Source organism: Branchiostoma lanceolatum, chromosome 10 (genome assembly GCF_035083965.1).
Source record: "Branchiostoma lanceolatum isolate klBraLanc5 chromosome 10, klBraLanc5.hap2, whole genome shotgun sequence".
In the NCBI taxonomy this organism is placed as follows: Eukaryota; Metazoa; Chordata; class Leptocardii; order Amphioxiformes; family Branchiostomatidae; genus Branchiostoma; species Branchiostoma lanceolatum.
In genome coordinates this window covers 1,850,578-1,878,166 of record NC_089731.1, presented here as the reverse complement: position 1 = coordinate 1,878,166, position 27,589 = coordinate 1,850,578, and the positions used below count along the sequence as shown (strand labels likewise).

The 27,589-nt window shown below is 44.3% G+C and overlaps 1 protein-coding gene across 1 annotated transcript; it reads left to right on the top strand.

Moving 5' to 3' along the window:
* Window positions 1-16: 16 nt before the first annotated feature.
* LOC136443819 (pre-mRNA 3' end processing protein WDR33-like) lies at window positions 17-25,645 on the top strand. Its single transcript, XM_066441186.1, has 20 exons — window positions 17-175; window positions 5,140-5,392; window positions 6,556-6,729; window positions 7,586-7,681; window positions 14,239-14,390; window positions 14,770-14,867; window positions 15,280-15,406; window positions 15,910-16,061; window positions 16,798-16,876; window positions 18,038-18,148; window positions 18,998-19,092; window positions 19,590-19,676; window positions 20,080-20,165; window positions 20,463-20,561; window positions 20,690-20,704; window positions 21,370-21,489; window positions 21,957-22,472; window positions 23,119-23,273; window positions 23,724-24,972; window positions 25,400-25,645. The coding sequence occupies exons 2-20, from the start codon at window positions 5,162-5,164 to the stop codon at window positions 25,643-25,645; spliced, it is 3,888 nt and encodes a 1,295-aa protein (XP_066297283.1). The 5' UTR covers window positions 17-175; window positions 5,140-5,161.
* Window positions 25,646-27,589: the final 1,944 nt, after the last annotated feature.

The window sequence follows — 27,589 nt, the reverse complement described above, 5'->3', positions numbered from 1 at the left end:
ATTTTCCGTAAGTGTTCGGGTACACTCGGCGCATCTCGGCATGTGGCGGCGTGAGGAATAGTCGTGCGAATGTTGCCCAGATCGTACTGTAGAAATCGGGGCTCATTTTGAGGCCTAGCTTTTTGATATTCCACGTGAGGAGCGCAGAAAGTGGTTCTGAGTATTGAATAAAGCAGTGAGTACAGATTTCATTCTTCTTGTTCGGTTATTTCTTGAGTGAAAGGGTGAGAAAGAGCCAAGTGTGTGTGCGCGAGGGGCCGCCATCTTTGTTCCTGTCTCGGCTGGAAAAAACAAAACGACGGAAGAAAATTATCCTATCGTCTGTTGAAATTTCGTGCAGCTAGAACGACTGATAGTGGGCCAAAGGCTCTTAGGTTGAAAATCGTTAGATCCCAGTTATGTTGGTTTGAAAGAAACTTACAAAACCCAGAAAATGGGGGAGGGGGTTTAGGTTTGGGGGGCCCGCGAAAGGTGTTCTGGGATTGAAACTTCTTGAAGACTGAGATGTGATCTTGGTGTGACGTCTTTAAAACTTAAAACCCGACTGCAGATTTAAAGAAGGAGAAACGAATTAAGCAATCATGTGGATCGCAAAACAATGATTTGGACAGGAAAGAAGTTTTAACTTATTTAAGTCGGACAAAATCGGAAATGTTGGAAATCTGACAAATTCTGCTCAGCCAGGTCCTTGGCCTGATCATGAGTTATCATTTTCATAGCCCATTTTATACAAGTTAACTTGTTCTTCTGAAGTAGGAAAATTGGTGAAAGTAATTGCTGCCATAGAATTAATTTTCACGGGATAAACTTCAATAAAACTACCGAAACAGTACAACCAGCTAAAATGGAATTATTTTATTTAATTTCAAAATTTGATTAAAATTAGATTAAATGCTGACTGAAGACTAAAGAAAGCTGATGTTTGGAGTTTTTACAACTTAGAATTTAGAATATGGCATTACTGAGAAAGTAAAAAAGAAAGATTACTTTGTGTGTTGTGTTCACTTAAAGTAAAGTCATGGTGCCATATTTACTTCAAGATATTTATACCAGTGTGGTGTTGCAGTGGTTCAAGCTCAGGACGACAGTTTTAGTTTTGAGTATCATACGAGGAGGCCAGATCCAGTTTCACTACCATCAGTGAATGTGGCTGTGAGGCATTAGCTATTACAGTACTATTAGTTGAAGGTGCTCATCTTCAGGACCTACTGACCAGAAGCTGAAATTCAAATCTTTCCTCTCGAATCTGCTGCAGTTCCAACTTCCGAGTGTGCATGGTGGTAGCTGGAAGCAGTGTATTGTATCTCACTTGTTGCTGAATAAAGATTTACTAAGTTTTTAATATGATAGAATATTGTTAGATATTGAGGAGTCGCTTATCCATGTGGCAGCAAGTGGGATTTGATGAAGGCAGACTCAAGGATGGGATGCCAGCAGTTCCTGCACTTGTCACTCTTCATGTTATTTTCCCATTCAGAAATGCAGAAGTTTACTTATGAATAAAGATCTGCAATCTCTTTGGTGACATGTCAATAAAGTTGATATTGCTATGTTTGTATGACATGCATTTGGTGCTGCTGATGCCATGTCATGAATAAAGAGGCATCAGATTTTAAACTTTTCAGCTAACTAGATTGTACCAAGTTGAGGGAACCATCCTACAACTTACAAGACAGCAGAGTGTCAAGACGGACAGACACAGTTTTTCCTCCTTCCTATCTCTTCCTCTCTCTTGATGTGAAATAAAGTTTACTTGACTTTTGCTCCATGTATAGTAGCACCACCATGATCTGAGGGACATCTGGCATCACAATCGATATTGCAGGGAACATACTATCTGTCTTATGTGTTAGTGTTTAAACTACATGTATTATTTGTTTTAAAGATTCTTTATGCTGATTCTAAAGTCTTTACACTAAGTAAAGCTCTTACCAACAAGCTTTCGGTCAACTGGAGAAGGAACAGAGGACTGCCCGAAATCTTGTTGGTAAGCCCTTTACTTTGTATACAAAATTAAGGTATAAAAAGATATTTGTAATGTCAGCTGCTGTCACAGATGAACATTCATTTGAACATGTATGATTGTTGACATGGATCACCAAGTGCTGCAGTCATCTACAAACTATTGGAGTCTACCAGTCTTATTTTCATGAAGTTTCACCACATTCAGATATATTTCTGTTGACCCACATTTATGATACTTGGTCGTGATGGTACAAAAATCAGTATTACCTGAAATGCATTGGAGTAACATTAAGTCCATTAATACCACTAAAGAATAAAGGTTGCACATGTTCTAAAAACACAACTACTGATGAAATAGAGAATGGGAAGGTGAAGCCTTAAACTAAAGCAGTTAATAGAAATGACAGAATCTGATGATGTGTTTTGGACCAGATGATAGGTGACATGGGGTTCTGTTCACAATCTTTAGTCAGTTTAGAGTAACTTTTTTAACTCTCTACTGTAAAGTTAAAGCTCATGGCCTGGAATGTGTACATTCTCTCTGTGCCCTGCATCGGTCAGTACTGACATCGGTGAAAAACCTGCATACATTTCACAAAAATAAATATGCTTTGCAGATGAATAAAATTGTACTGTAATTATAATTTCTATATTAAAAATGCTTAAAAAGGCTATCGATATCATAATACTATTAAAAGTTAAGCAGCAACATGTAGTTTGACAACTAAAAAGTTAGTATTATTTCATTATCACATTATAACAACACATTTGATGCGAAGAAAGAGCTTACGATATTTCCGATGTTTTCACTACTGCAACAGCTTTAGAGATGCAAAAGAATGTGACCCTCTGGGTCATTCTCATTCTCATCACAGTTTTGTGTGGCAAAACCTTTGTTGGACCCGTTGGCATGTGTGGTGGCCGCCATCTTGAATTGTGACATCACAGGGCCGCCATATTATTCTATTGGGAGGGGTGTTTTTTTGGGTCGCTAGCGTTCTCTCTATTTTTAACAAATCAGCACGCAATTATCACACATTCAACTTATATAAAAATTTAATACCAATTCATTATTTATAAAAAGACCCCGCAATCGCTAAACTAACATATAGCAAACGTGGAGTATATACAGCACAAATACTTAACTCTAGTTATGGTTCATTTTTGAAAGTGATCTTATTAAAAACAGAAGAAGATGATTACACGCAATGATACCTGATCCAGTTTGAGGATATAAAGGATAAACAAGATGGGATGACACCATTTGAAACGCACAGCTGATAAATTAGTTCGAAGTTTACTACAATAATTATGACAATTGAATGGTACTGGCTATGACTTAGGATTTTTATTAAGTTGCTAAATGCTCAAGTACTACTACTCTCGATTTCCTTTTTTAGCTCCATTTGAGTGAAAAACATTTTCATGCTTTAACAATAAAGGATTGCTGAATATTTATCTTCTGGAGACAAATTTACACGGATAAGTAAATGCCGTGGAGACACCATTGCAAAGATTTTTTGACAAATTTAATTTTATAGTGTTGTGACCTTGCCAGATACAGAAGACCTGGAATAGCAACACCAAGTTTCCTTCATTCATGATTGTACCAGTGGAAAAAGCTGACATCAATAGTTCAACTCATTATCAATGCACACACACTCAGATTCCCTCGTAAGATATCATTTCTATTGATACCTGTTACCCTGTATAGGCCCACAGTTATTGTCAGTCACACCTGATATATTGTTGACAGCTACACTATAGCTGCACACTCTCAGTGCACTATTGATATTGATTGTACCACATTGGTTAGAAGAAGTACCCTGTGCAGTATTCTCTTACATTGCTAGGTGGTGCACACATCCAAAGCCAAGAATGATGGTGATGATCCTAACCATCATTTCCTTCCGTGCTTCGTATGAGATGCACACATGCCAAAACTGTTACTTGCTCCGCATTGCATTTTTGACTGTAAATGATTCGTTCTTGTCTTCTCACTGAATCTCAGTGTACAAATAAGAAACAATTAACTGTATTGGAATTGCCCTAATAGGCTATATGGAAGTGCAATGGAGAGCTGTCCTTTATAACTAATTAATCACCAAGTAAATGTCTCTCCACCCCACACACCCTACACCCAATCATGTGTGACCTTCATTCCTGTACTTATTATGTCACTCATAGTCACATAACTTGCTGGATACAACTTGTGAGGCTCTTCATGGGGGTTACACAGCAACCCCTCACCATGCTACTCAATACTAGTATCATACCACTGATGGGGTTTAATTTGCTACAGTTTCAAATCTTCAGATAAATCCCTGGCTGTTCAGCACTATTTCCTATACATACATGTAGGAACTATAAAAGGAGTAGGTATGTTACAATAATGAGTTCTGTGATCAAGAAACATTTAGTCTTACACCTCCAGTACACATTCCATTCTTTATATCAAGCCACAAAAATAGTTTAATTTTGTTTCCCTTTAAGTGCAAGTCATGAACTTGATGATAAAGACAAAGCCTGTGTTATTGATTAAAACATGTTTAGTCCTCAACTTCAAGCCAATGTGCACTACACATTAAAGCTGTGAGCTGAATACTACCTTAAATGATAAATAAAGATTGCAACCATTTTATGAGTTCATTATTGTACTCATGATCCATGGAATAAACCATACTTTTGCATATTACTGACATTTTAAACAGTGGACAACCTGAGGACATGGCAGCAACACCTACACACACTACAGAATTATGAGATTCATACAATAATATTACTAGTATACAAAGTTCATTTGCCTGTTAGAAGAAGACTTTTATTGCAGTTCATTATGACCTCCAAGGAGGAAATGTTACCAGCTTTTATCTGTTGATGAAAAGTGTAATTAATAAATTATGAATAGATTTGTATGATTTCTAGTTTGTCAGTAGGCCTTTGTTCAGAGAAGAAGTGAATAGCTTTAGAGATGGATCCAGAAGCAGATGACGCAGGAATTCCTTCAATAGTTCTTACCATAGTTATTACTACTACTTAAGAATTTCATGGTGTTTGATGGTGAATAAAGATGCCAGTTTCTATGTAGTTGCCATGAATGTGTGATGTTGGAAAAAAAATAAAGGGAGCCACTCCCCCCTAAAGTCTCGATGGCATGTTCCTATCACCCCACAGCTGATTGGCCGAGGTCGTCGCCATGGACGCACGCGGAGGCGGGACGATGATGTCGCCGCCGCAGCGGTTCTTCTACATGCCACGGTTCCAGTACAACCAGAACCAGACCTACCACGGGTACTACCGCCGCTTCCAGCCGCGCATGCATGCCCCCGACACACGCGATGGAGTCACGTTCGACGGGAAACGTATGCGGAAGTCCATCCAGCGGAAAACCATCGACTACAACCCCTCCTGCATCCAGCACCTCGAGGTGGGAAGTCCTAAGGGTTCAAAATGGCCGCCAGTAGGCCACAAGTTACCCTTACTGTACTTGTAGTTACGTTGATAAAGGTTAGACATCCAGGTAATAAGATTCGCCAAAGACAGTTGAGCAACTGGATTGAACATTTTGTAGTTGTTTCCCAGAGTCAGATTCAAACTTACAGTTAGTTTTTACTCTTGCCATACACAGTATAAAGGTACATTGTAGATTGGCACTAGTATTTATAGGAATGAAAGATGTTGTTAAGGTCTTGTCTGTGAGATAGCCTAAATTGAAATGCTACTGTCTTTTACACACATATATTTTTGTATTGCACAAGATAATGCTTAGTAAATTTGTTTGTACCAGAAATAAAAGTCACTGGTTTCAAACAACCCGAGACTGCAGGCCATACTGGCCCAAAAAGTTACAAAGATTGCAGGGTGTGTAGGTCCTTCCTTCTCATACACTTAAATTAGTGATTAAAGTAAATTTAGTAAGAATACATGATGGAAACAGAGCTTGGAGGAAAACTTATATCCACTCCCTGAAACTGTTTGTACCAAGGTACAGACTTTCACCTCATGGACTCAGTTTTTGTGTCAATATGTACATGTATACAAGATCAGCATAATTTTTGTGCGATGTGAGAACCTACACATTATCGTTGTGTGGCTAGTATAACAATTAGAATCTGACTATAGTCATTTCCATTTCTGAGGTACAAACTCTCCCCTCAGACTTATTTCTTTTCATGTTGAGTTTCCTCGTCAGCAGAACTTTAGTTCTATGTGAGAGCCAACCAGTTGAAAGTTCATATGTGTAATTCTGAATCAAAGATGAAGTGTAATTCCCAACACAAAAATTGGACTTACCCAAATTTTCGACTGATCAGATCAGCTCCAGTCTCCCCTATACAGCCTCCTCAGTACATGTTGTTAAATTACTGTTTCAGTATCCACTTCCTCAGTACAGAAATGTAGAAGTGCCCCTGTAGTTGTCCTATCTGCATAACGTGACATCACAGAATCAGTGGGTTACTCATTCCTTGACATAGCTGGAGCTGATAAGTCAAAAATTTGGCAAGTCCAATTTTTGTGTTGGCAAACTTTGATTCAAAACCGTTGAGTTGAATCAGTGTAGTCAGACTAACCTGTCACGACCCGCCCCAGACGCGGATATGGCAGCGGGACATGCGTGACGTTCGACCTCCCCAGCCTGATGGCGCATACGGTCTCCAGCTGGTCCCCCCCATGGCCATGATGGAACAGCCCATGAACGCCGTCACCACCAAGTTTGTCCGCACCTCCACCAACAAGATCAGGTGCCCCATCTTTGTTGTCAGGGTAAGTACCCCCCTCCAGCTATGTGTACCTACATGTATTCACCCCCCCAGCCTTGCAGTGTACATGAAATCTGCCCCCTTCCCTGTGCCTGTTACAACTGTTACACCAGTTCCTCAGTTACTGTAATGCACAAGTCATACAGAAACTGTAAAACTGCCCCTGCAGTTGCCATGTCACAAAACCTGATGTCATAATCTACGGTGTATTGCTTACTTGATTAGCAGTCAATCGGGTACATGTGACTGGTGCGAAATCTTACTAATTTGTCAATTTGGTTTTACTTGCTAACCATGGGGTAGCAAGCGAAATGATTGAGCCAGCGGTTACTACAGCGGGTGGTACCAAGGCTGTTCTTCAATATCCTCTGGCTGACCATATTTGATATCAAATGGACTCCAGGCTAGAGTAGATGTACTCAAGCTAAAAAGATACATGTTCTCTACCTGTCTTGGGAAGACCATTGATAATAACATATCTGTTGTGCATCTAATACCCAGTGGACCCCAGAAGTCTAATTTAGATCATAGATGTAGATTTAACCAAGCTAAAACAATATCGTTCTCTTACGTGACCTGACTTGAAAAGACCATAACTGCATGACTGTTGTGCATCTGATATATTGGAAATCCAGTGGACCCCAGAAGGCTTAAGTAGATCATTGGTGTACATGTAACCAAGCTAAAGCAATACAGTGTCATCTACCTGTCTTGAGAAGACCCTAATCACATGTCTGTTGTGCATCTGATATCCAGTGGACCCCAAAAGGCTAAAGCACGGTGTAGCTACACCCCCTTACCTTATCACATGTATGTTGTGAGAAGACCATAATGACATCTGTTGTGTATCTGATCCCCAGTGGACCCCAGAAGGCCGGCGGTTGGTGACCGGAGCCTCCAGCGGGGAGTTCACCCTGTGGAACGGACTAGCCTTCAACTTCGAAACCATTCTGCAGGTATTAAAGGCCACGCCATCTCAACTACTCGCCTCTTTAATTTTTTTTCACCTAAAAGCTGGTCCAGGAGGGTTAGATGACTTGTCAGGAGTTGGCAAAGAAGCCATAAAAGCAATGTAGCATTTTATCATACATGTGTAGGAATATCTTTTTGTTGATCAATGGATGATTTCCTTTTTCCCAATGGGGTGTTGTTTTGTTTTGTTTTAGTCTTGTCTGTCTCTGTGTGACTGTATCAAGAATTACTGTGTGTGTCTGTGTTCCTGTGATTTCTAATATACACAATGCAGTGTTGCTACACATCTGCAGTGCTGCTATTTTTGTCTGTGACTGGAAGGGCTGCAAAGCAGTTTTGGTTGCCACATCTGCCATCTTCGATTGCCATGTGTATCCATTAATGCTCCCCCAGGTCCATTACACACATTACACAGTTATGTCCTGGTGCCACACCAGCTTTGCGTCAATTTGGACCGCTAAGGACAACTCTGGGAGCCAGCATTCGGAGTGCGAACCGAGCACACTTTAATGGTAACCAAAATCAAGGAATACAATATGGCCGACAAGATGGCCGCCACGCAACACGAGGTGACCTATAGCGTCAGGGGTCATGACCTAGGTCAACCTATAATAACAATATCTATATATTGGCGTGATCTACTTTCTTCTTCAACTGTAAAAGAAAGCTTACTTCTTTTGTAACGAGAACGTTTCTGTGACTGCGAGAAAGTAACTAGTGTTATAGTTATACAGAGAAATGTTTTTCTGCCGTCTACTTTTTCTATGTTTCTCTTTGAACGAATAACTGTCAACTGGAAACGTTCTAAATCTAACACGTGTGACCTTATAGAAGAATGGAAATAATGTTTCTAACCACAAATGTAACTTGTCCTGCCTTCTAATTCAACAAAGTGACTAAGTCTACTACTTGGAGTTACTTGTCCTGTCTTCCATTTTAACAGAGTGACTTAGGTTTACTACTTAGTACTTGGAATTACTTGTCATGCCTTGTAATTTAACGGAGTGATCTACTACCTGGAGTTGTCATGTCTTCTAATTTAACAGAGTAATTTAAATCTACTACTTGACAGAATACTTACTGCATATTAAATCAACATCATATGATCATGTAAAATAAATATCAGAGTTCTGTAAGTGTTTCATATTGGGTCATAAAGGCACAGAATAAATTTACTACTTGCAGAAAATCTCCCTGTATTCGAATACAATGTTATATGGCTATGTGAAATAACTATCAGAGTTCTGTAAATGTTCCATGTTGGGGTTATGAAAGTTCAAAGTCTTTGAGGTAAGATGGTTGTTGAGTAAGCCGGCCTGACCGCCGCGGTGATGAGGGGGGGTCTGACAGAGTTCGTTCTGGTACGGCAGGAGGGGTGGCTGGAAACTCTGATGGTGCCGGGAAGTTCTGCTGCAGGTTCTGCTCTGGTACTGCGGGTGGAGTGACAGGAATGCCTGTTGGTGCCGGGATGTTCTGGTGATGGTTTTGTTCTGGTACTGCAGGTGGAGTGGCAGGAATGTCTGGAGGTACCACAAAGTTCTCATGTTCATCGCTGACTGCGTCATCTTCATCGGAATCAGTCTCACTGTATGTTGGATGGCGGTGTTGGGGTGAGACCTGGCTGGGGACTAAGTAACATTCTGCAGGGCGAACTTTGTAGGTCCGAGATCTCAGTTGGCGGCCGATAAATTTGGAAATGTGCACAAAGTCTCTATTCACAGCGGTAACTATGTATCTGTTGCGGGCCTGGGACTTATCTCTGTCGGCATGGAGGTAGACCAAGTCACCAACAGTGATAAGGGGGGCGGGCCTGACCTGTCTCGTGGATGCTTTCGATTTGGAACTAGGCGTGTGATTGTCCAATCGACGTTGGTTCTGTTTGGCTAGGAGAGATTTGTCAGATAATGGGATTTGTTCTCCATTGAACTGATCTCTTTGGAAAAGGTATTCACGAGACGATAGGCCATTTGAACGAACTTTAGCATTAACACGTGCTGTTATTACAGCAAGTTGAGCAGGAGATACTGGTTGGCCAAGGGGGTCTACTTTGCAGAGTTCTTCTCTCATCTCCTCGATCGCCCGTTCTGCAACTGGGTTTTTGTTGATGTTTTTGAACTCCCCTATTTCGATTTGAAGGTGGTTTTCGGCTAGCCAGGTATCCTGGGTCAGGGCCTGGAATCCAGGTGCTGGATCGCAGCGGATGACTGCAGGAGGACCGTCCAGGGGGCAGAGGGGTGCACATAAGGTAATGAGTCCATCACGGAGAGCGGTTGAAGTTTTGTCAGGGACGATCTGGGTGGACGTATAAGAGGTACTGCACTCTCTGACGACAAGGATATTCTGCCGCGCTCGTTTCATGACATCTGCTGCGAAGGTAGCTAGGATGGTCTGGGGAGGAGGCTGAGTCGTGAAGGTAGGAGGAACAGGGATGTGGCATTTGAGAGCAGCACATTGATCGCAAGCTGCTGTGACCTTCTGGATAACAGTATCCATGCCCAGGGCATAGAAGTATCGAGACATAACCGCCTTGAGCTGGTGTTGAGAAGGATGTCCTAGCTTGAGATGTATAGCTGTGGTAAGGCCGTGCACTACGTTACGGGGGACTATAATCCTGTCTCTTGTCATACCAAACATGTCTCTATTGGGAACAACCAAGAGGCCGTCAGTGGTAATGGTGGCCTTTGCCAGGTACGATTTGATGTCCCGGATGTGCGTTTCTTTTTTAGATGGACGTGTGCCTTGCTTAAGGTGGGCGAAGACACGACGTAGGGAGGGACAAGAGCTCTGGATAGTACTCCAGGCACTGCGGCTGGTGTAGATTGGGTTATTGAGGTCTGTGTCAGGGCTGACAGTAGCTGTGTTAACTACCGGTTCTTCGCTCAGAGCATGTACAAAGGAACATATTTGGCAATGGCTGTCAGCACAATCCAAGGGGTGTCTGCTTGCAAAATCAGTGGAAAGGTTGTATTTACCACTGATGTGTTTGACGGTGATGGGAAACTGGCTGACTGCTGCCAAAAAGGTAGATACTCTTGGGCTGTACGAGAATTCACCACGTCGTAGCTTCTCAACTGCCTCGACGCATGGTTTGGAATCAGTAAGGATGAATGCAGGCATAGTGGTTTGAATGAGGTAAGGCTTGAAATGTTTCAGGGCGGAGGTTATTGCAAGGGTTTCCAGTTCACAGGGTAACCACTGACGTTGGTACATTTTGAGTTTGCAACTGAAGAATCCAGCTACCCTAGTGTTGTTGTCTCTGCGAATAAACAGCGTAGCCCCTATCCCTGTGGGTCTCACTGCTGCGTCGGTGACAAGCCAAAGTTCATCATCTGGTCTGGGAAGGACAACAGCTTGATGTGACTTAAGGCCCTGCTGAGCCTTGCGGAACACTGACAGCTGGTCATCTGTCCACTGGATCATGTCGCTAGAGGAACGACCTGCTACCATATCATCCAATGGACCTAGCAAGACTGACGTGCCTGGGATGACACGGGACAGGGCTTTGTAGGATCCAATGAACGATCTCAGGGCAGTCACAGATGGAGGTGGAGGGGTTGTAGACAAAGTACACAAGGTGTGGTGTGAGGCTGATATCTTGCCCTGGTCCCAGTGCCAACCAAGTATTGTTGTTTTGGCTGGGCAGATGATTGTCTTGGATGGAGACATTCGCAGGTCACAGTTCTGTAATGCTGTCAGGACAGCACTCCAGTTGGTAAGCAGCTCTTCATAGGTGTTTCCACCGCAGTACAGGTCATCTGCTATCTTTGCAACCATTCCACGCATCAATAAATCCCCCAAAGTGCGTGACATGAGTTCCTCCAATGCTGTTTCACTACCAGGCATGCCCATGGCACTGCGACAGTAAACTCTGATTCCTTTGAATGGAGTGACAATACCGCAATACTTGCGTGAGGATGGGTGTAAGGGAATCTGGTGATAAGCGGAGGTCAAGTCAGATACTATAAGGTACTTCCAGCATGCAATTTGGCGCATTACCTGATTGACATTTGGGAGTAACGACGGCTGGGGCTTACAGTATTTGGCGACATCAGTGAATGCAGTGACCAATCGGTGACCACCTTTTGGTTTATTGACCAAGAATGAGGGGTTGAGGTATTCTACCACTGTGTCAGCAGACTCCGGCGTAGAAATCACCCCATGTGTCTCAAGCTCATCCAGCTTCTGCTGTAGTTCTACCAAGCGGTTTCTTCCATAGAGTGGGAGACGTCCTTTTCGCTGTGGGGGTTGTGCGGGACCCATGTTAACGACTGCATGGATGGGGCCGACTGCTCCATTGTAGCCTGGAAAGTCTGTATTGAAAACGTTGTCAAAGTCTTGAAGCATGGACGACATACGGTATCGTTGTGTGGAATTCAGGATATTGTCCGGGTCTAACTGGACTGAGTCAGAAAAGGGCTGGGGCTCTGGGATGTGAGCAGGCAGTGTGTCTTGTGTGGGTAACTCATTGTCTGGTAGAATGTCTTCAACCGGGACTACTGGGGTTGCATTAAACAGGTGCATGTTCTTGGTCACGTTAACTGGTGCACAGGAAACGTTGGGTACTCTAATGTAGCCAGCTATGTTCCGGTAAGTTCCCTGCCGGAATGCCTTCAAGTGTTCACAAGACAGAGAGTCCTGTCGTGGTTCCAGAGCAACATCTGGGTAAGTATCTAGCCCATCTGGTAGTTGGAGCTCCAAGTAGTCATTAGGCCATAGCGTAGTCGTTTTATCTTGCATGCGGAGCAAATTGTTGGTGATGCGGTGTATACGTGGCCGGGGTGGTTTTGATGATGAAGAATAGTCGGTGGCAGAGCCGTCAGCAAGATGTATCTGGCGTGTCTTGAAGTTGATGGTGAAACCGTTAGCTTCAAGGAAGGGACTCCCTGCTATGATGGGAGATGCTAAGTCTGAGACCACAAGAGCATCAAACCGAAGTGGGGCTTTTCTTCTGTAGAAGGTGGTTCTGCACTCACCCAGGACACCGGCCATTCGCCCCCCATCTGCTTGACTTGGAGTTTGCGAGGTGTTGGGATGTATGCGTAGACCCAGACGCTTTGCCTCATCTGCCCTGATCATGCTTGACTCTGCTCCAGAGTCTAGTAGAATGTTGACTGGCTGCCCATTGTGGAAGACTTCCAAATGTGGGGAGGCACGAACAGTGACCCTTGACATGAGAGCGGGCTGGTCATCGACAAAGGTTGATGTTTCAGTACGAAGGACGCTAGCTATAGGCTCTTCATCATCAGAAGGATCAATATCACTGTAGTCTTCCACCTCAACAGCTCTTGTTCGTACCATGTATTTCTTGTCCTGCTCAGGTAAGTATGGGCAAACACTGAGGAAATGATCATACACTGACCTGCCTGCTTGCTTGCAAAGTGGGCATGCCCTGTTGTGACTCTGTGGTTTGGGGCGTCGGCTACGTCCTTGTGGAGCTCTTGGGGATTGTTTACGGGTCTGTTCAAGACGGAGCGATCTTACATTCTCATCGTCCTGTGGCTCTGCTAACAAGGTGTCTACAGACAGGGATATTTCTGGTTTAATCGATGATAGGGTCTTATTCCTCAGCTCAGCACCATATCGCTGTTTGACTTTGGCAGGAAGTCCTGGGTGCAACATTTGGAGCCACAGTAACACAACCATGTTCTCTAGCGAAGGACTAACCTCCTCGTCAGAGGTTACTAGCTCCCCATGGTGGGTTATGCCGCCCGCCGTTGTTAACAGGTTGTCCTCGACTGCCGCGGTTAGGCGCTGATACAAGTCCTCCGGGCGCTCATTTGGCTCTAAACAGATCTTGGCAATATCCAGAAAATACCCCCCGGTCGATTGAAATCCGAAATGGAGCCGTATTGCTTGCCAGATATCGGTAAGGGAAGTACTTGCCTTGACTATTCGGTTTCGGCTGATAACCGGACAGAAGTTAGCGACCTGGCCTAGCATCAGCTCCAAACTTGCCGCCTTCTGCGCCGCCGTTCGCCGTTGCGCCTCTGGTACGGCTTCTCCATCGTTGGTGTATCCCCGGTGCTCGACTCCCGCTGTACGTTTCTGCCATGTGACGCCGTCAGCCAAGAATGGAGTGAAGCTTGGGTCCAGAGATAGCACGTAGATTTGGTTGGCCCGCCAATTTTCGAACGAGTTGATTGTTTCCTTTTTCGTCAAGCACCACTGCTTTGGTGCCCGGTTCGCTGTTGCCATCCCGGCTGTTTAAGGGCGTTTTCCAACTTCTTAGGGTAGACAGCGTTGAGACGAAATCCTGCCGATGCCACCACGTCAATTTGGACCGCTTAGGACAACTCTGGGAGCCAGCATTCGGAGTGCGAACCGAGCACACTTTAATGGTAACCAAAATCAAGGAATACAATATGGCCGACAAGATGGCCGCCACGCAACACGAGGTGACCTATAGCGTCAGGGGTCATGACCTAGGTCAACCTATAATAACAATATCTATATATTGGCGTTGATTTGATTATTTTTCTGCATGTTTTACATGTTGTTAAACATTTTCAAAAGAAAGTAAATCTAATTTGTTTTTCCCCAGGCCCACGACACAGCGGTGCGAGCGATGTCGTGGAGCCATAACGACCAGTGGATGGTGACGGCAGACCACGCGGGCTTCGTGAAGTACTGGCAGTCCAACATGAACAATGTCAAGATGTTCCAGGCTCACAAGGAGGCCGTCAGGGAAGTCAGGTAGGACACTTAAAGGAGCTGTAGTCATTTGGGGTGAAAAGGATCTGTGTAAATGGTGAGAGTGTCACTTGCTCAACAGTTTATATCCTGCTGTATCCTCCATGTGCGCAGTTATATCAAACATACATGTATTGAAGGTCATTTTCAGTAACCAATGAAATATAATGGAAGCTGCCGGAAACATCTTACTTTTGAGTATTGATGTTTCTTACTTTGGTTGAACTGTAGGAGAGATGCTTAGTTCAGTGCCCAGAAGTGGCATGGTCTCTTGGCCTTGCACTAAGCAAACGTTGGAAAATAGAAAGTGTAATTCTATTACAAGATCGACCAATACCTGCTGCATGCCCGTGTCTATAGTGACCCTGCTTTCTCTCCCCAGTTTTTGCCCCACGGACAACAAGTTTGCGACCTGCTCCGATGACAGCACGGTGCGCATCTGGGACTTCATGAGGTGCCATGAGGAGAGAATACTCAGGGGTACGACTCTTACACTAGAGATAAAGATAACTGCAGCTACTACTCACACCCACTCACTATCAGGTTTATCATTTGTTGTTACCTGTCAGGTGAGGGTTAGATATATTGTGGCTTGCTTTTAGACCGCAAGGTGCCTCTATCCTGTGGGTTAACACTGTAGGTTGAGTGAGAAAGTCTTCCCTTATGTTGTCAAACTAACTTTTACGTGATCATCTGTGGTTTCTACTGTCATTGTGATGATCTCTCTGGCCCACTTCTCTCAATCCATTCACTGAAGGTGACTGTACCATCGTAGTCAGTGGAATCTCACAATGTTACTAATGTTAGTAGTTAAGTTATACAGCTTGTACAGGCATACCAGATAACTAATATAGCTGCAACAGAAATCACCATGGATTATGTTCCCCTCCAGGCCATGGTGCGGATGTGAAGACAGTAGACTGGCACCCCCAGAAGGGCTTGCTGGCCTCGGGCAGTAAGGACAGCCAGCAGCCCATCAAGATCTGGGACCCCAAATCTGGGCAGAGCCTCGCCACACTGTGAGTTACATGGCTCTCTGTTGACTTGTCCTAACACTGGTCGCTTGAAGTATAAAAATGTACCAATCAAATTTGACAGATATCTAGAAAAATATTAGAGCCTGCTGTGAGTTTCTTGGCTGTTTCTGGACTTGCAGCTTGTATGGTTCAGTTATTAGCAACCCTAGTTCTGAGGCAATTTGGTTTAGAACTTGGATTTAGCCCTGTTTGCTCAAGAATTTAGGTATGATATCATTGCTCATGAAGCAGACACTCATTGCAACTACCGGTAGCTCTGTATAAGTCACTGACTCATATTAATTGATAGATATTTGTTAATTTCATTCATTCGTTCATCCATCTGTTTGCCTATCTATCCCCCAGACATGCCCACAAGAGTACTGGTATGGAGGTGAAGTTTAATTAGAATGGGAACTGGCTGCTGACAGTGTCCCATGACCTCTCATTCGCACACTCATTCGTTTATATTTTATCATTCCTATATTTTCCCATCTACCCCCCAGACATGCCCACAAGAGCACGGTTATGGAGGTCAAGTTTAACCAGAACGGGAACTGGCTGCTGACGGCGTCCCGTGACCACCTGGTGAAGGTGTTCGACATCCGGACCATGCGGGAAATGCAGAGCTTCAGGGGACACAAGAAGGAGGCCACAGGTGTGTGCTTAAGTCAACGAGCTGTGGGAACATTTTGTGTAGTCACCTGAAAATTCATCTCTGTTGGTAGAAGTCATTCTGAATCAATGTTGATCTACATTGTATGATTGCCAACACCAGAAATTGGAAGGAAGCCAAAGTCAAAATCAAAGTTAAACTGTAATTTGCCAACACATCAAAATTGGACTTACCCAAATCTTCGACTGATCAGCTCCAGTCTTTGTCAAGGAATGAGCAATCCACTGCCTCTGTGATGTCACGTTATGCAGATAGAACGCATAACTCAGTGAGCAGTGGATCATATGTTGCAGAAAGTCCATGGCACCCCATGTCTTTGTTGAGGGGGGCGCCCTACACTGTTGAGCTGTGATTTCATTTGGCTGAGTTCTGGGTTTATTATTAGTACATTGCACAGGTACATAAGGCTAAGACACCCGCATTTTTTTCAAACCCTTGTATTCCACATAGACTTTAATCTAGAGTACAAATTTGGGTGTACTACGTACTTTAAAGAAGCTACCAAAGGGAAGACATTCTTGAGAAACTTCTTGCCATAGATGAAAGTGATGGGATAGGAGTTAGAGGTGCACAAAAGTTGTTGTAATTGATATTTTACTCCCTCCCATGGCCAACTGTGGCCTTGCACACCACCTGTAGGCATTGTGCCTAGTACTTGATATTTCTAGGCTAAATGTAAATTGCATGGATTTGGACCAATGTTTTATTTCCTCCCCAGCCATAGCCTGGCATCCCATCCACGAGAGTCTCTTTGCCAGTGGCGGCTCAGAAGGATCCATTCTATTCTGGCAGGTCGGGTAAGTCGGGCAGCATAGTCAACAGTTTCACTGTATAAAGAGATCACAATGCAGTCACATGGTTATCAAACATGGTCATCTAAATCACAAACCATGCTCTTACCGAAGCCCAGAACAAATGCTCAGAAAAAGCGCTTCTTGTATAGAATGTCCAGCACCTGGAATGGCTTGAAAGTGTAAAGTAGTTAAATATTGTCAACTTTGTATAATTGTATATACACAGTCTTATGCTTCTTTTATCATTTATGTAGATATCTAAATTCTGTGGTGTTCATATGTGTCATGTAGTTTTGTCCAGTCAGTTTGGACCACAGGAAGAGTAGCTGTTAAGCTAATTGTGGATCCTAATAAACTCAAACTCAAACTTTTTGTACATTCAAATATGAGCGAAGGGAGACTTTGAGGCAAGGCACTGGTACAGTCATTTTAGCACCAAAGGGTCCTAGAACTGCTGTCATAGTGTTAGAATTCGAAGTGGCAAAACCTCTTCCTACATTTTGTAGCTTTATGCCTCGTACATGTAAGTTAGATCAGCAGCTAGTCGAAAGACAAAACAAATACAGTAATGTCTACCAGTGTTGAAAAGAGGTATGCAGGAGCTGTGATCCCTTTAGTAATATGATGATAATTCTTCAAGCTATCTCCCTTTGTAGCAGTGACAAGGAGGTTTTGGGATGGGGAATGAAGTAGGACTTAACACTTAATATGTCAGATTTTACAGTGTAATCCTCTCTGCTACATAATCAAGAAACCAAATAATAATCCAGGTGTCAACTTACTTAATCTCCAAGCAGATCTACACAGTGCCAAAAATTGTAAAAGCTAGCCAGAGAAGCTCCAGTCAGCCAGAGAAGCTCCGTTGAGCCAGATAGGTGCGGACTGGAGCTTCTCTGACTTACTTGAGCTTCTCTGGCTAGCATATACGATTTGGGCACTGTGTAGATCTGCTTGGAGATTACAATTTACTACCTTAGCAGGTTCAAGGTTCAAGTGACCAGGGTTTTGCATGATATGCTCTCTCTCCCTCCCCAGCAATGACAAGGAGTTTGGAGGGATAGAGAATGAATGTAGACTAACACTCATGTCTTTCCGGAGTAAAAGTTACCATGAGAGTATTTATACGTCCTTATATAATTTTTCTTTATGCTCTCTCCTCCCCAGCAATGACAAGGAGGTTGGGGGGATGGAGAATGCCCATGAGGGTATGATCTGGTCTCTGGCCTGGCACCCGCTCGGACATATCCTCTGTTCAGGGTCCAACGACCACAGCACGTGAGTTTGGCATTATATATATAATATATACACATGTATGGCCTCCGTCGGTCAGTATTGACCATGGTAAAATCCTAATTCACAACAGCCCTACAGCATCGACTATGGCTAAACAGCCCTATACGAGAATGGCATTCTCTGCCACATAGGTCACATCTGTAAGCTGACTCAGTTGTTGTAATGATTATGAACGATATTCATGAAGGCTGTAATGATATATCCTCTGTTCTGGGTCTAATGACCACAGCACATGAGTTTGGCATTGTTGTAATTATTGGGAACGATATTCATGAAGGCAGTAACGATGATGTGACATATCCTCTGTTCTGGGTCTAATGACCACAGCACTTGAATTGAGTTTGAAGCTTGTGTAAGCAAAATACTTAGTCTTAAATCATAAAAACCGTAGCCATGAGATGATGTTGGCTCCCACTGGGACAAATCATCTGTTCAGGATCCAATGACCACAGCACGAGAGTTACCTTCCATGTGAATTATCATAACTTTTAGCTCTTTTACAAGTACATGTAGTACATTTTACCAGATTTATATTTCACTGTTCTAGGGCAACACTATAGTAGAGCCCTTCTTTGTAGTATATCAAAAAGGCCTCTGCATTCTTTGGATTTGTGACCAACTTCGAACAAATACTTGACTCTAGTATTGCTGTAGCTATAACATGACATGCACCCAACTCAACAAAAGCTGTTGCAAAGGAATGATTCAGAATATTACTTTCCTTTTGCTTTTTTGCACTTGAGCTACCATTTGTTGTTTAGTGAAGATAACACCAGGCTTGAGTTGATTTGATTTAAAAAAGAAGACTCATGCCTGGTTTCTGTGTTGCAGGAAATTCTGGTCGCGAAACCGTCCCGGGGACCAGATGAAGGACCGCTACAACCTGAACCTGCCGATCGGCAGCGGTGGGGAGGACGGCATGGAGGGTACGTCTTTTTATTTTTGTTTTTAGGGACCAGAACAATCTGTATCTGTATCTATATAGCCAGTATAACCGCCATTCGGCGTAATACACCAGCTTAACACACATATCTAACTGCATGCATTGTTTAAAGCTATCTAATGAGGATGCTTCCACTGTACTTGGTTGTAACGAGTTCCACTCTTCGATCATTCTAGGGAAATACAAATTTTTAAACACATCAATCCTAGGTTGAAAAGTCTGGTTCTTAAAGGCATGGCTATTTCTTGTCCTTTTCTGAGCTGGTATTAGATCCAGTCCAGATTTGCCACTAGGTGGGGTGGGGGGTCATGTGTTTAAAAAAGATAATGCAGGTTAAATTTGATCAGTCTTCCCGTGCACTGACTATTGCAACATTACATTCTATGTTCCACAGTGTTTATGGTTGCAATGTGTTTTTGTTTTTGTAAAAGTTCGCCATGTTTGTTGATGCTACCGGTAAGTGTTGTTTGTTGTGTACAGAGATGGAGACGGCAGAAGCTCCGAGCTCAGCAGCCATTCCAGGGATGGGCCTGGAACATGGACTGCCGGAGCACCTTAAGAAACCAGGTGGGAAAACTTTATATTATTAAGAATCAAGAGATCAACATGTTGTTTAGACTGTATGTTTAAGGTTAGCACTGTGTAGCATATGCAAAGGAGGATCAACATATAGCACTGTCATGTAAATGGTCTATAACATTGACACAGCTAGTATAAATATTTTGACACCATTCAGGATTGCAAAGTGACAGCTTTGTTTTGTCTTTTGAATTAGAATTTTATGCTTGTTCAAAACCAGATAGATTGGGAGTGGTAGAAATATTCAATGATCTGTATTGTACATATTTTTCAGGCCACCAATGTTGGCAAATTTTTTTCTTCATTTTTTTTCAACTGTCAGTGTTGTGCAGGTTGACCTTTTCTTTTTCTGAAATCCTCACAAATGTTGATTGCATGTATTTTGGTACAGAGGAGCCAAAAGAGGAGGCGGCGGATGTCTCCATCCCTGGTCTGGACTTCAGCACAGAGGAAATGAAGATCCTGGAGATGAGAAGGGTAAATTTTTCTCTCTGTTTTTGTAAACCTCTAATTTTCTATTCCTATCTCAGTTTTCACTTTTCATAGGATCTTTTCTTGCACTTTGGACTCTCTTGTAAGATTTTTGGTGAGAAAGTTGAACGATTTTGGGCTCTAAATATGTGAGACACAATCATTAAAAAAGGTCCTTTTGAAAAATGAATTGATAGTTTTGTGCTGTCTAAAAATTAAATGTTTTGGTAATCTGTTTACTCTCATGCTTTGAAGCCTAATCTTAAACTTGACCTTGACTCTCTCCTGCCCCCCTCCCCACAGATGCCCCAGAAGAAGGTTCCCTACTCCAAGCCGATCCCAGCCCAGTTCCAGGAACAGTGGGAGAAGGAGAAACCGACTTTGCCCACCCTGCTGTCTCAGGCTCAGGAGAAGGTATTGTTTACATACCCTTACCCTAACCCTTACCCAATGCTGTCTCAGGCACAGGTCAAGGTAATGTTTATATGTACCTCTGCTTACATACCCAAACTCTAACCCTGCTGTCTCAGGCACAGGACAATAAGGTACATTTCTAGTGAAGCTCCGGTCATACATAGCCAAAAATGGCCTCCCAACCTTCTCCAGACAATGTGGTTGGTAGCTTAGTCATGAGTAAGGTCATCGGTGCTTGGGAGTTGGTCCGTGAGGTTGCCTGCTAGCCCTTCAAAGTTGTCTACGCCAGCCAGCTATAAATTTTGCAATGTTGAGAAAGTCAACTTCTGGTTAGATGGAATCAGAGGAATGAATTAGAGCTAGAATAGGATGCGTTGATGATGGTCAGGTAATAATGTAAGCCAGATAACAGTTACTCATTGACAAGCAACTGGATGAAATTTGGAATAGGTCCTGAATGTGTGACGGGCTTGCATTGTCAATCCAGTCCAATGGGAAATACTCTCAAGCTTTGAATTTTTTTCCGTGCCACTCATTATTTGGGAGCCGATGTTTTGAATTTTTGTCGTTGAATTCGTCATTTCAAGCTTACAAAGACACATTTTCATCAATTTTATGTCATAAAATTCAGAATTTGGGATGGAAAGGGTGATATTTTTTTTCTGTTCCAACAAGCAAATTTCCGTCCCGGGACGGAGGGACGGGTCCTGGAGACAGCCCTGTAAGGAAACCATATTGTTTGTTTGATTGGTTGGGGTGAAACATGTGTCTGACATGACTTCTGTTTGACCCCCAGGGTAAGGCTGGCGGTGAGAAGCCAACGACCTCTGCCCCCTCGGGTGAGCAGGCCAAGAACAACGCCCAGATGCACCAGGAGATGATGAAGATGAGATTCACCAACCCGGCCACACTAGAGGTACGCAAGGGAGTCTTTTTTCAATATTTTTGGATATATTTTTCTTTTCTTTATTCTGGAAGGGGTTCAAGTTTTAGCAGAAGACTTGATACAATGAAATCAAAGATAGCACCCTTTCCTTACCTTGAGTAGAAATTTCAGAACAGAGATTTGTTCCATAAATGTCATTTTGAGAAAAACATTGGTTTGTCTCATACCTTTTCCCACTTGTTATATTTGTGGTAACCTTGTGGCAGTTTGAAATGACTACTTGTAGATGCTTCCCCTGTCTTTCAATTGAAAAGAGGTCTTTTTCATTGATTAGCTCTTTGCACCAGAACAAAATGGTTTCTGAAATATGGTCATATATTCGTTTGCCCAAGGCCTACCAACACTTCCTGAAATACTTGTAACAATCTGTGTTTTAGTATCAGAACTTGAAGGCCCCAATGTTATCTTGTAATGTAACTTTCTGTCTTTCTTTACAGGCCATTGCCAATGCAACAAACCAGCCTCCTGGCCCGCGGGGCCCGAATCCAATGAACCAGCAGCAGGGGCCACGCATGGGCCAGCAGCGGTTTGGGCCCCCCATGGGTTTCGGTCAGGGGCCACAGCCAGGCATGAACCGGCCTATGGGGCCACGTCACATGGGGCCCAACCAAGGCCCTCCGGGTCACATGATGGGCCCAGGCAATCAGGGCAGGCCGGGCCATATGGGTGGGCCCCGGGGCCCTGGGCCTGGCCACATGGGAGGGCCAGGTGGGCCACCAGGCCGCATGGGCCCACCTGGGAACATGGACGGGCCACCGAACCAAGGGCCGCACATGAACAGGATGCCGAACAAAGGCCCGCCACCGAGGCAAATGGGCCCGCCAAACCAGGGGCCACACGGGCCGCGAGGGCCTGGGAATCAGGGGCCGCCTGGGCCCATGGGAGGGCCACCCAGGCACATGGGGCCAGGGAACCGAGGGCCACGTAACCAGGGGCCTCCAGAACAGGCACAGGTATGGCCATTTTTACAAGTTGGTGACATTGGAAAGTTAAAAGACAATCTAAATGTTCACATAAAGCTTCATGTTTCTCAACACACATAGACTTGAATATTCATGCCTTCTAGCATGTTCCTTTTTAACTTGTTTTGCGCATAAACAAATGTCACTGTGATAATCAACGGTGATACCATTGAAACAAAAATGTGTTACAATGCATGTAGGTATCTTCCTTTACCTCCCTAAGAAAATAATCTTATTTAGTATCTAATATCTTGACTTCCCCCAATGACACTGATTTCCATGTAGATCTTCAATTCAAAACATGACATGAGACTCTCATGAGAGGTCTGAAAAGTGAAACTTGCTTGAATATGGGAGATTCTTTATACACAACCAGATATTGATCTCACCTGCTTACGTTTCGGTGTCTGTCAGACACCTTCTTCAGAGCTTCTGACTTGAGTACTGCTTCTCACCGCTATAAGTAGCCGATGTAGGTGGCACTTTTGCGGTGAGAACACTGCTCTGAAGAAGGTGTCGGATAGACATCGAAACGCTAGCAGGTGAGATCAATACCTGGTTGTGTATAAAGAATCTCCTATATACTATTTTCTACCAACCTGATGAAATTATTTTTGAAAATTACTTATTCCTCCAGATGAGTGATTCCCCGCACGGCGATGGTGCTAACCTGCCTCCCAACCCCCCCCGTGGCCTGCCCAACCCCGGCCCGGGTCTGCTGGGCGCTCCCCCGCCACCCATGCAGTCGCTCATGGGGAGGGACGCTGACAAACAGACGCAGGGTGGAGACAGGTCTGTAGTCATTCTTAACACTGTCAGCATTCATCCAGCAATTGCATTGACTAAGCATGAAAATCTACATCTCTTGAAATTGCACTGTCTGTCCGTGGTGTTTGGTCAAACAGACATTGTTCTTTTTTTCTTTCCTCCAATATTGGATAGCCTCTAAATAATAGTACGTACAGACAGCTTTCTATGCTTAATGTTTAGAAGTATACAATGCATTCAACACATCCATCTAATTATTCATTTAGGTTTAAATACAGAAGTTATTATGAAATAACTGTTGTTACCCACATTTTCCACAGTGCATCTCCAGTCTTTATTGACTGTGTGAACCTTTTTGACTGCACTATGATTTTAAATATGACGTTAATTAGCTGTTAAAGACAACTCAAACTTTCAGTCTTAGGTGTAAAATATCAATTCTTCATTCGTTCAATCTTTCATTCATTCCTTCAGGTTTGAAGGCCCTCCCCACCACCACAGAGGGGAAGAGGAGGAGTTTTACGACGAGAGTTACGAAGAGTTTCCCGGACAGGAACATCCACCATTCGACCACCGCGGCCCGCCCAGGGGTCAACAGGGTCAAAGGGGACGACCTCACCCTGACGGCAGGGGCCCACCTCGCGGCCCAAGGGGCCCACCTGAGGAGCGTGGCCCGCCTGATCGAAGGGGCCCACCGGGAGACATGCCAGGAGAGTTTCAGGGGCGGCCCGACCAAAGCGGGCCCCCGGAGGACTTTAGGGGCCAGGGAGGACCCATGCAGGACCCACGTGGGCCGCCGGGTGAGAGAGACAACCGGGGGCCCCAGCGCTGGCCAGAAGGTCGCAGGGGGCCACCTGGTGATCACAGAGCACCCAGAGGTGAAGCTGAAAGGGGCCCTCCGCGTGGTAATATGGAACAGCGAGGGCCACCTAGGGGGGAACGGGATCATCATGGGCCACCCAGGGGCGACATGGAACAGGGCGGACCCCCCAGAGGCAATATGGACCAGAGGGGGCCTCCAGGCAGGCACGAAGAAGAGCACAGAGGACCACCCGGGGGTTTTAGAGGTCCCCCGGAATTCAGGGAAGACCACAGAAGAGAGGACTTTCGAGGACAGGGAGAGGAGTTCCACGAACCCCCACAAGGCCCCCGCGAGGGGTGGGGGGAGCAGGAGCCCTGGCACGAGGACCCCCGGGGGCCGCCTCAGGACAGGAGGGGTCACAGTGCAGAGTTCAGAGATCATCGTGAGGGGCCATGGGAGGAGCAGGACCACAGAAGGGGTCGAGGAAGGCAGAATGACAGAGGTCGCGGGTTCAGAGCGGAAGGGAGAGACGAAAGCCCACCGGTTCCTTCTGAAGAATTCCACGAACACGAGAGATTCGGTGACGGAGGGGAGTTCAGAAGGAGGGAGGAGCAGCGAGGAGGCTTCCGAGGGGGGCGGGGAGGTGGGAGGGGGGTTCCTCCGGAGCCTGGTCCGGGGGACAGGAAGGAAGGGCTCCTACCGACCCCCATGGGCAGGGGGCAGGGGATGGCCCGGGGGAGGGGAGGGATGCACTCGCCGCGGCAGGAAGGCCGGGGGTTCGAGGGGCCGGCGGATCGGGAGCGCCGGGGGTCGCATGAGGAGATGAGGTCGCCCAGCGGACGGGAGGAGAGGTCGTCGCTACATGAGATGGACGTGGCGAGGCTGCCGCCCAGGAAACGGCCCTGGAGGGACGAGACCCAGGTGAGCATCGATCGGAAAACTAGAATTCCATATTTTGACTGATTTTGGTCACTTTTCATAGAGGTTTGTTTGACTTAGGCCACATCAAGCTAATTTTATGCATTGCATGTTGCATTGATTTTATTCTTGCCACACCAATTTATTTCTTTAGTTTTCTGACATCTTGGGAATTTATCAAGAGGCTTAGACAAAACGAGCGTTAGGAGGGACTTGAACTTGACTATATATACTCACTCCCTGGCACTGTGTGTACCAAAGTACATGTTTTCCTCTCAGACTCTGTTTTCATGTTCATATTCTGATAGATATGATTTTAAGTCCCAGAACCTGGTGTGGTTTGAAAAAATGTAGTTTTGAAAGTTATTTTGATAAGCTTATGTTTTATTCAGTCTTTCAAACGCTAACTTGCTACTTGTTCCCTACCCAGGAGCAGCCCGAGCACGAGGCCATGGGACCTCCCCCGGGTGGGAGGGGAGGACGTCCCCAGGGCAGGGGAGCCAAGGCACCACGGTACGACGAGGGACCACACGAAGACCCAGGGGGCTTCCGTGGACCAGACCTTCCCCCTACCCGTGGCAGGGGCAGGGGGGAGAGGGGCGGGAGGGGGAGGGGTGGGGGTGCAGAGAGGGGGTCACGGGGTGGCAGAGGGAGGGGGAGGGGTAGAGGAAGGTAGGGACAGGATTAGATGTTTGAATGTTCGTACTTGTATTATACTACCTTAAACTATAAGTCATTTGTAAACACTCTTCTAAAGGCAGCCGAAACATGTCTAATAGATATCCTGATAATATTTACAAGTTGTTCAAAGTTGCTGTTGAGTCTATGGACATGTACATTGTAAAGTGGTGCTGATATATAGTGATAAAGTATTGTGATTATTGCAAGTTCACTTTAATCATTGCTTATTCAGCTTCATGGTAGCATTGGTACTGAGACAGTATGTCATCTCTTAGAGCAAACTGCGTTAGTTAAGACGGAATCTGTACATACAAGTATTGAAAACAATGTCTTCGACAAGTAGCATGTAAGTATGGCGAACAGTTTATCTTTGTGAGGAGTTCTGTATATGACTTCCAATGTACGGACTTGAGTCAATATCTATTTGTTACCAGAGTCTCTACAGCTGATTTCCAATGAGCTCCTTCGTTATGATTGAAATAATAACGTGTAATGTCGCAAACCACTATTAACTTGCAACACCAGAAAGTCCTTTCCATTTTTCTATGTATGCACTGATCTCCAAACAGATACTGGGAAGAAATGCTTTATTTATAAAACTACAGTAGGGGACAGTAGCATGTTAGCAAGTCTGGTCAGTTCAAAAATTTTGCCTCCCTACATCTGCTCGGAGACTAAATGTACCACTGGATAAAAGTTAAGATAAGTATAAGTGGTGGTGTGAATGTCAAAAAAGTGTTTCATCCCATCACTACATAGCTGGCAGACTGTGATCTTATGTTCGTGTGTACATGACGGTCCATTTGTAGTTATTTTGTGTTTAAAGGTTACAATTTGTATAGTGTTGCAATTTACCAGCATATGGATACAAGAGAAATTTTGCAGAAAGAGGAAAACTTGTGAGATATGATTGTGATCATGTAAAAAATACCGTCAGAACCCTGCCCTATGTAAGATATGAGCAAGCTGTATGTGCATCTTGACATGCTAAGTTCAACAATTGTGCATTTTTAGTACATGTGTAAGTTCGGTGAGCCATGACCCCCACCCCAATTTCCTACTCTGTGGTCACCCTAAAACAAGTATGTTCGCTTAAGATTTTTGTACTATAAGCCTATAGTCTCGAATGTATTGTTAGTTCTAGGTCCTTGTATCACATGATTGTGTACTAAATATTTGTACGTCTAGGAAAACGATTTTCGTGTGATTTTTGCGTTATTTTGATAATGTATGAATATAATTAGCATAATGCATTTACCCTTGTCGTTTTAAACACCCCATCCCCTTCTGAAAATTCATAATTGGCCAATCCCAGTTATGTGAAAACAATATGCAAAACAGATTCATACTTTTGCGTGTTTTATTCTGCAATAGGAAAAACACCCTTAACCACTGCCACAAACTGAACATTCCTTCTTGCACATGGCTGGCACAAATTCAGGCAAAACACACTGGCGCTGTCATAATAACCCATCGCTCTGTAGCAGATTTGATACATTTTCATTGTGTTCAAGCGGCATTAAACTTTAGATTTGACACACATTTTATGAATTACCCAATATGTTTAACCCACGACGTGTAAACGACAGGGAAGATCGGCACCTTGGCAATTACATATAGCCTGATCTGAGTGTCATCCTGTTTCAGTTCCAGGCTCTACCTTGCCTGGAACTGAAACAGGATGACACTCAGGCTAGATTACATACGGCAAACAAAATTAAAAGTTTATGTAATATCGCTGTCCATACACCATTTCCATGTGACCGTACACCGCTATTCAGACACACAGTCCACGGAGTTCTACATTTAACGTCAATACCTTCAAACTCCGGTCGCCATTTTCCGCCGCCATCTTTGTGCGTGATGTCCCCAGGGGATCATGTTACCACTGTCCATTGTGTTGTTACACCTGTCTGTTCAGTACCTGTTTGTGCCATGG

Bases quoted from the DNA above. Each gene is read 5' to 3' on its own strand.
- LOC136443819 (XM_066441186.1), top strand. From the start codon at position 5,162: ATGGACGCACGCGGAGGCGGGACGATGATGTCGCCGCCGCAGCGGTTC. The intron at 7,682-14,238 runs GTATTAAAGGCC...GTTTTTCCCCAG, and splicing joins ACTTCGAAACCATTCTGCAG to GCCCACGACACAGCGGTGCG. The intron at 22,473-23,118 runs GTATGGCCATTT...TTATTCCTCCAG, and splicing joins GGCCTCCAGAACAGGCACAG to ATGAGTGATTCCCCGCACGG.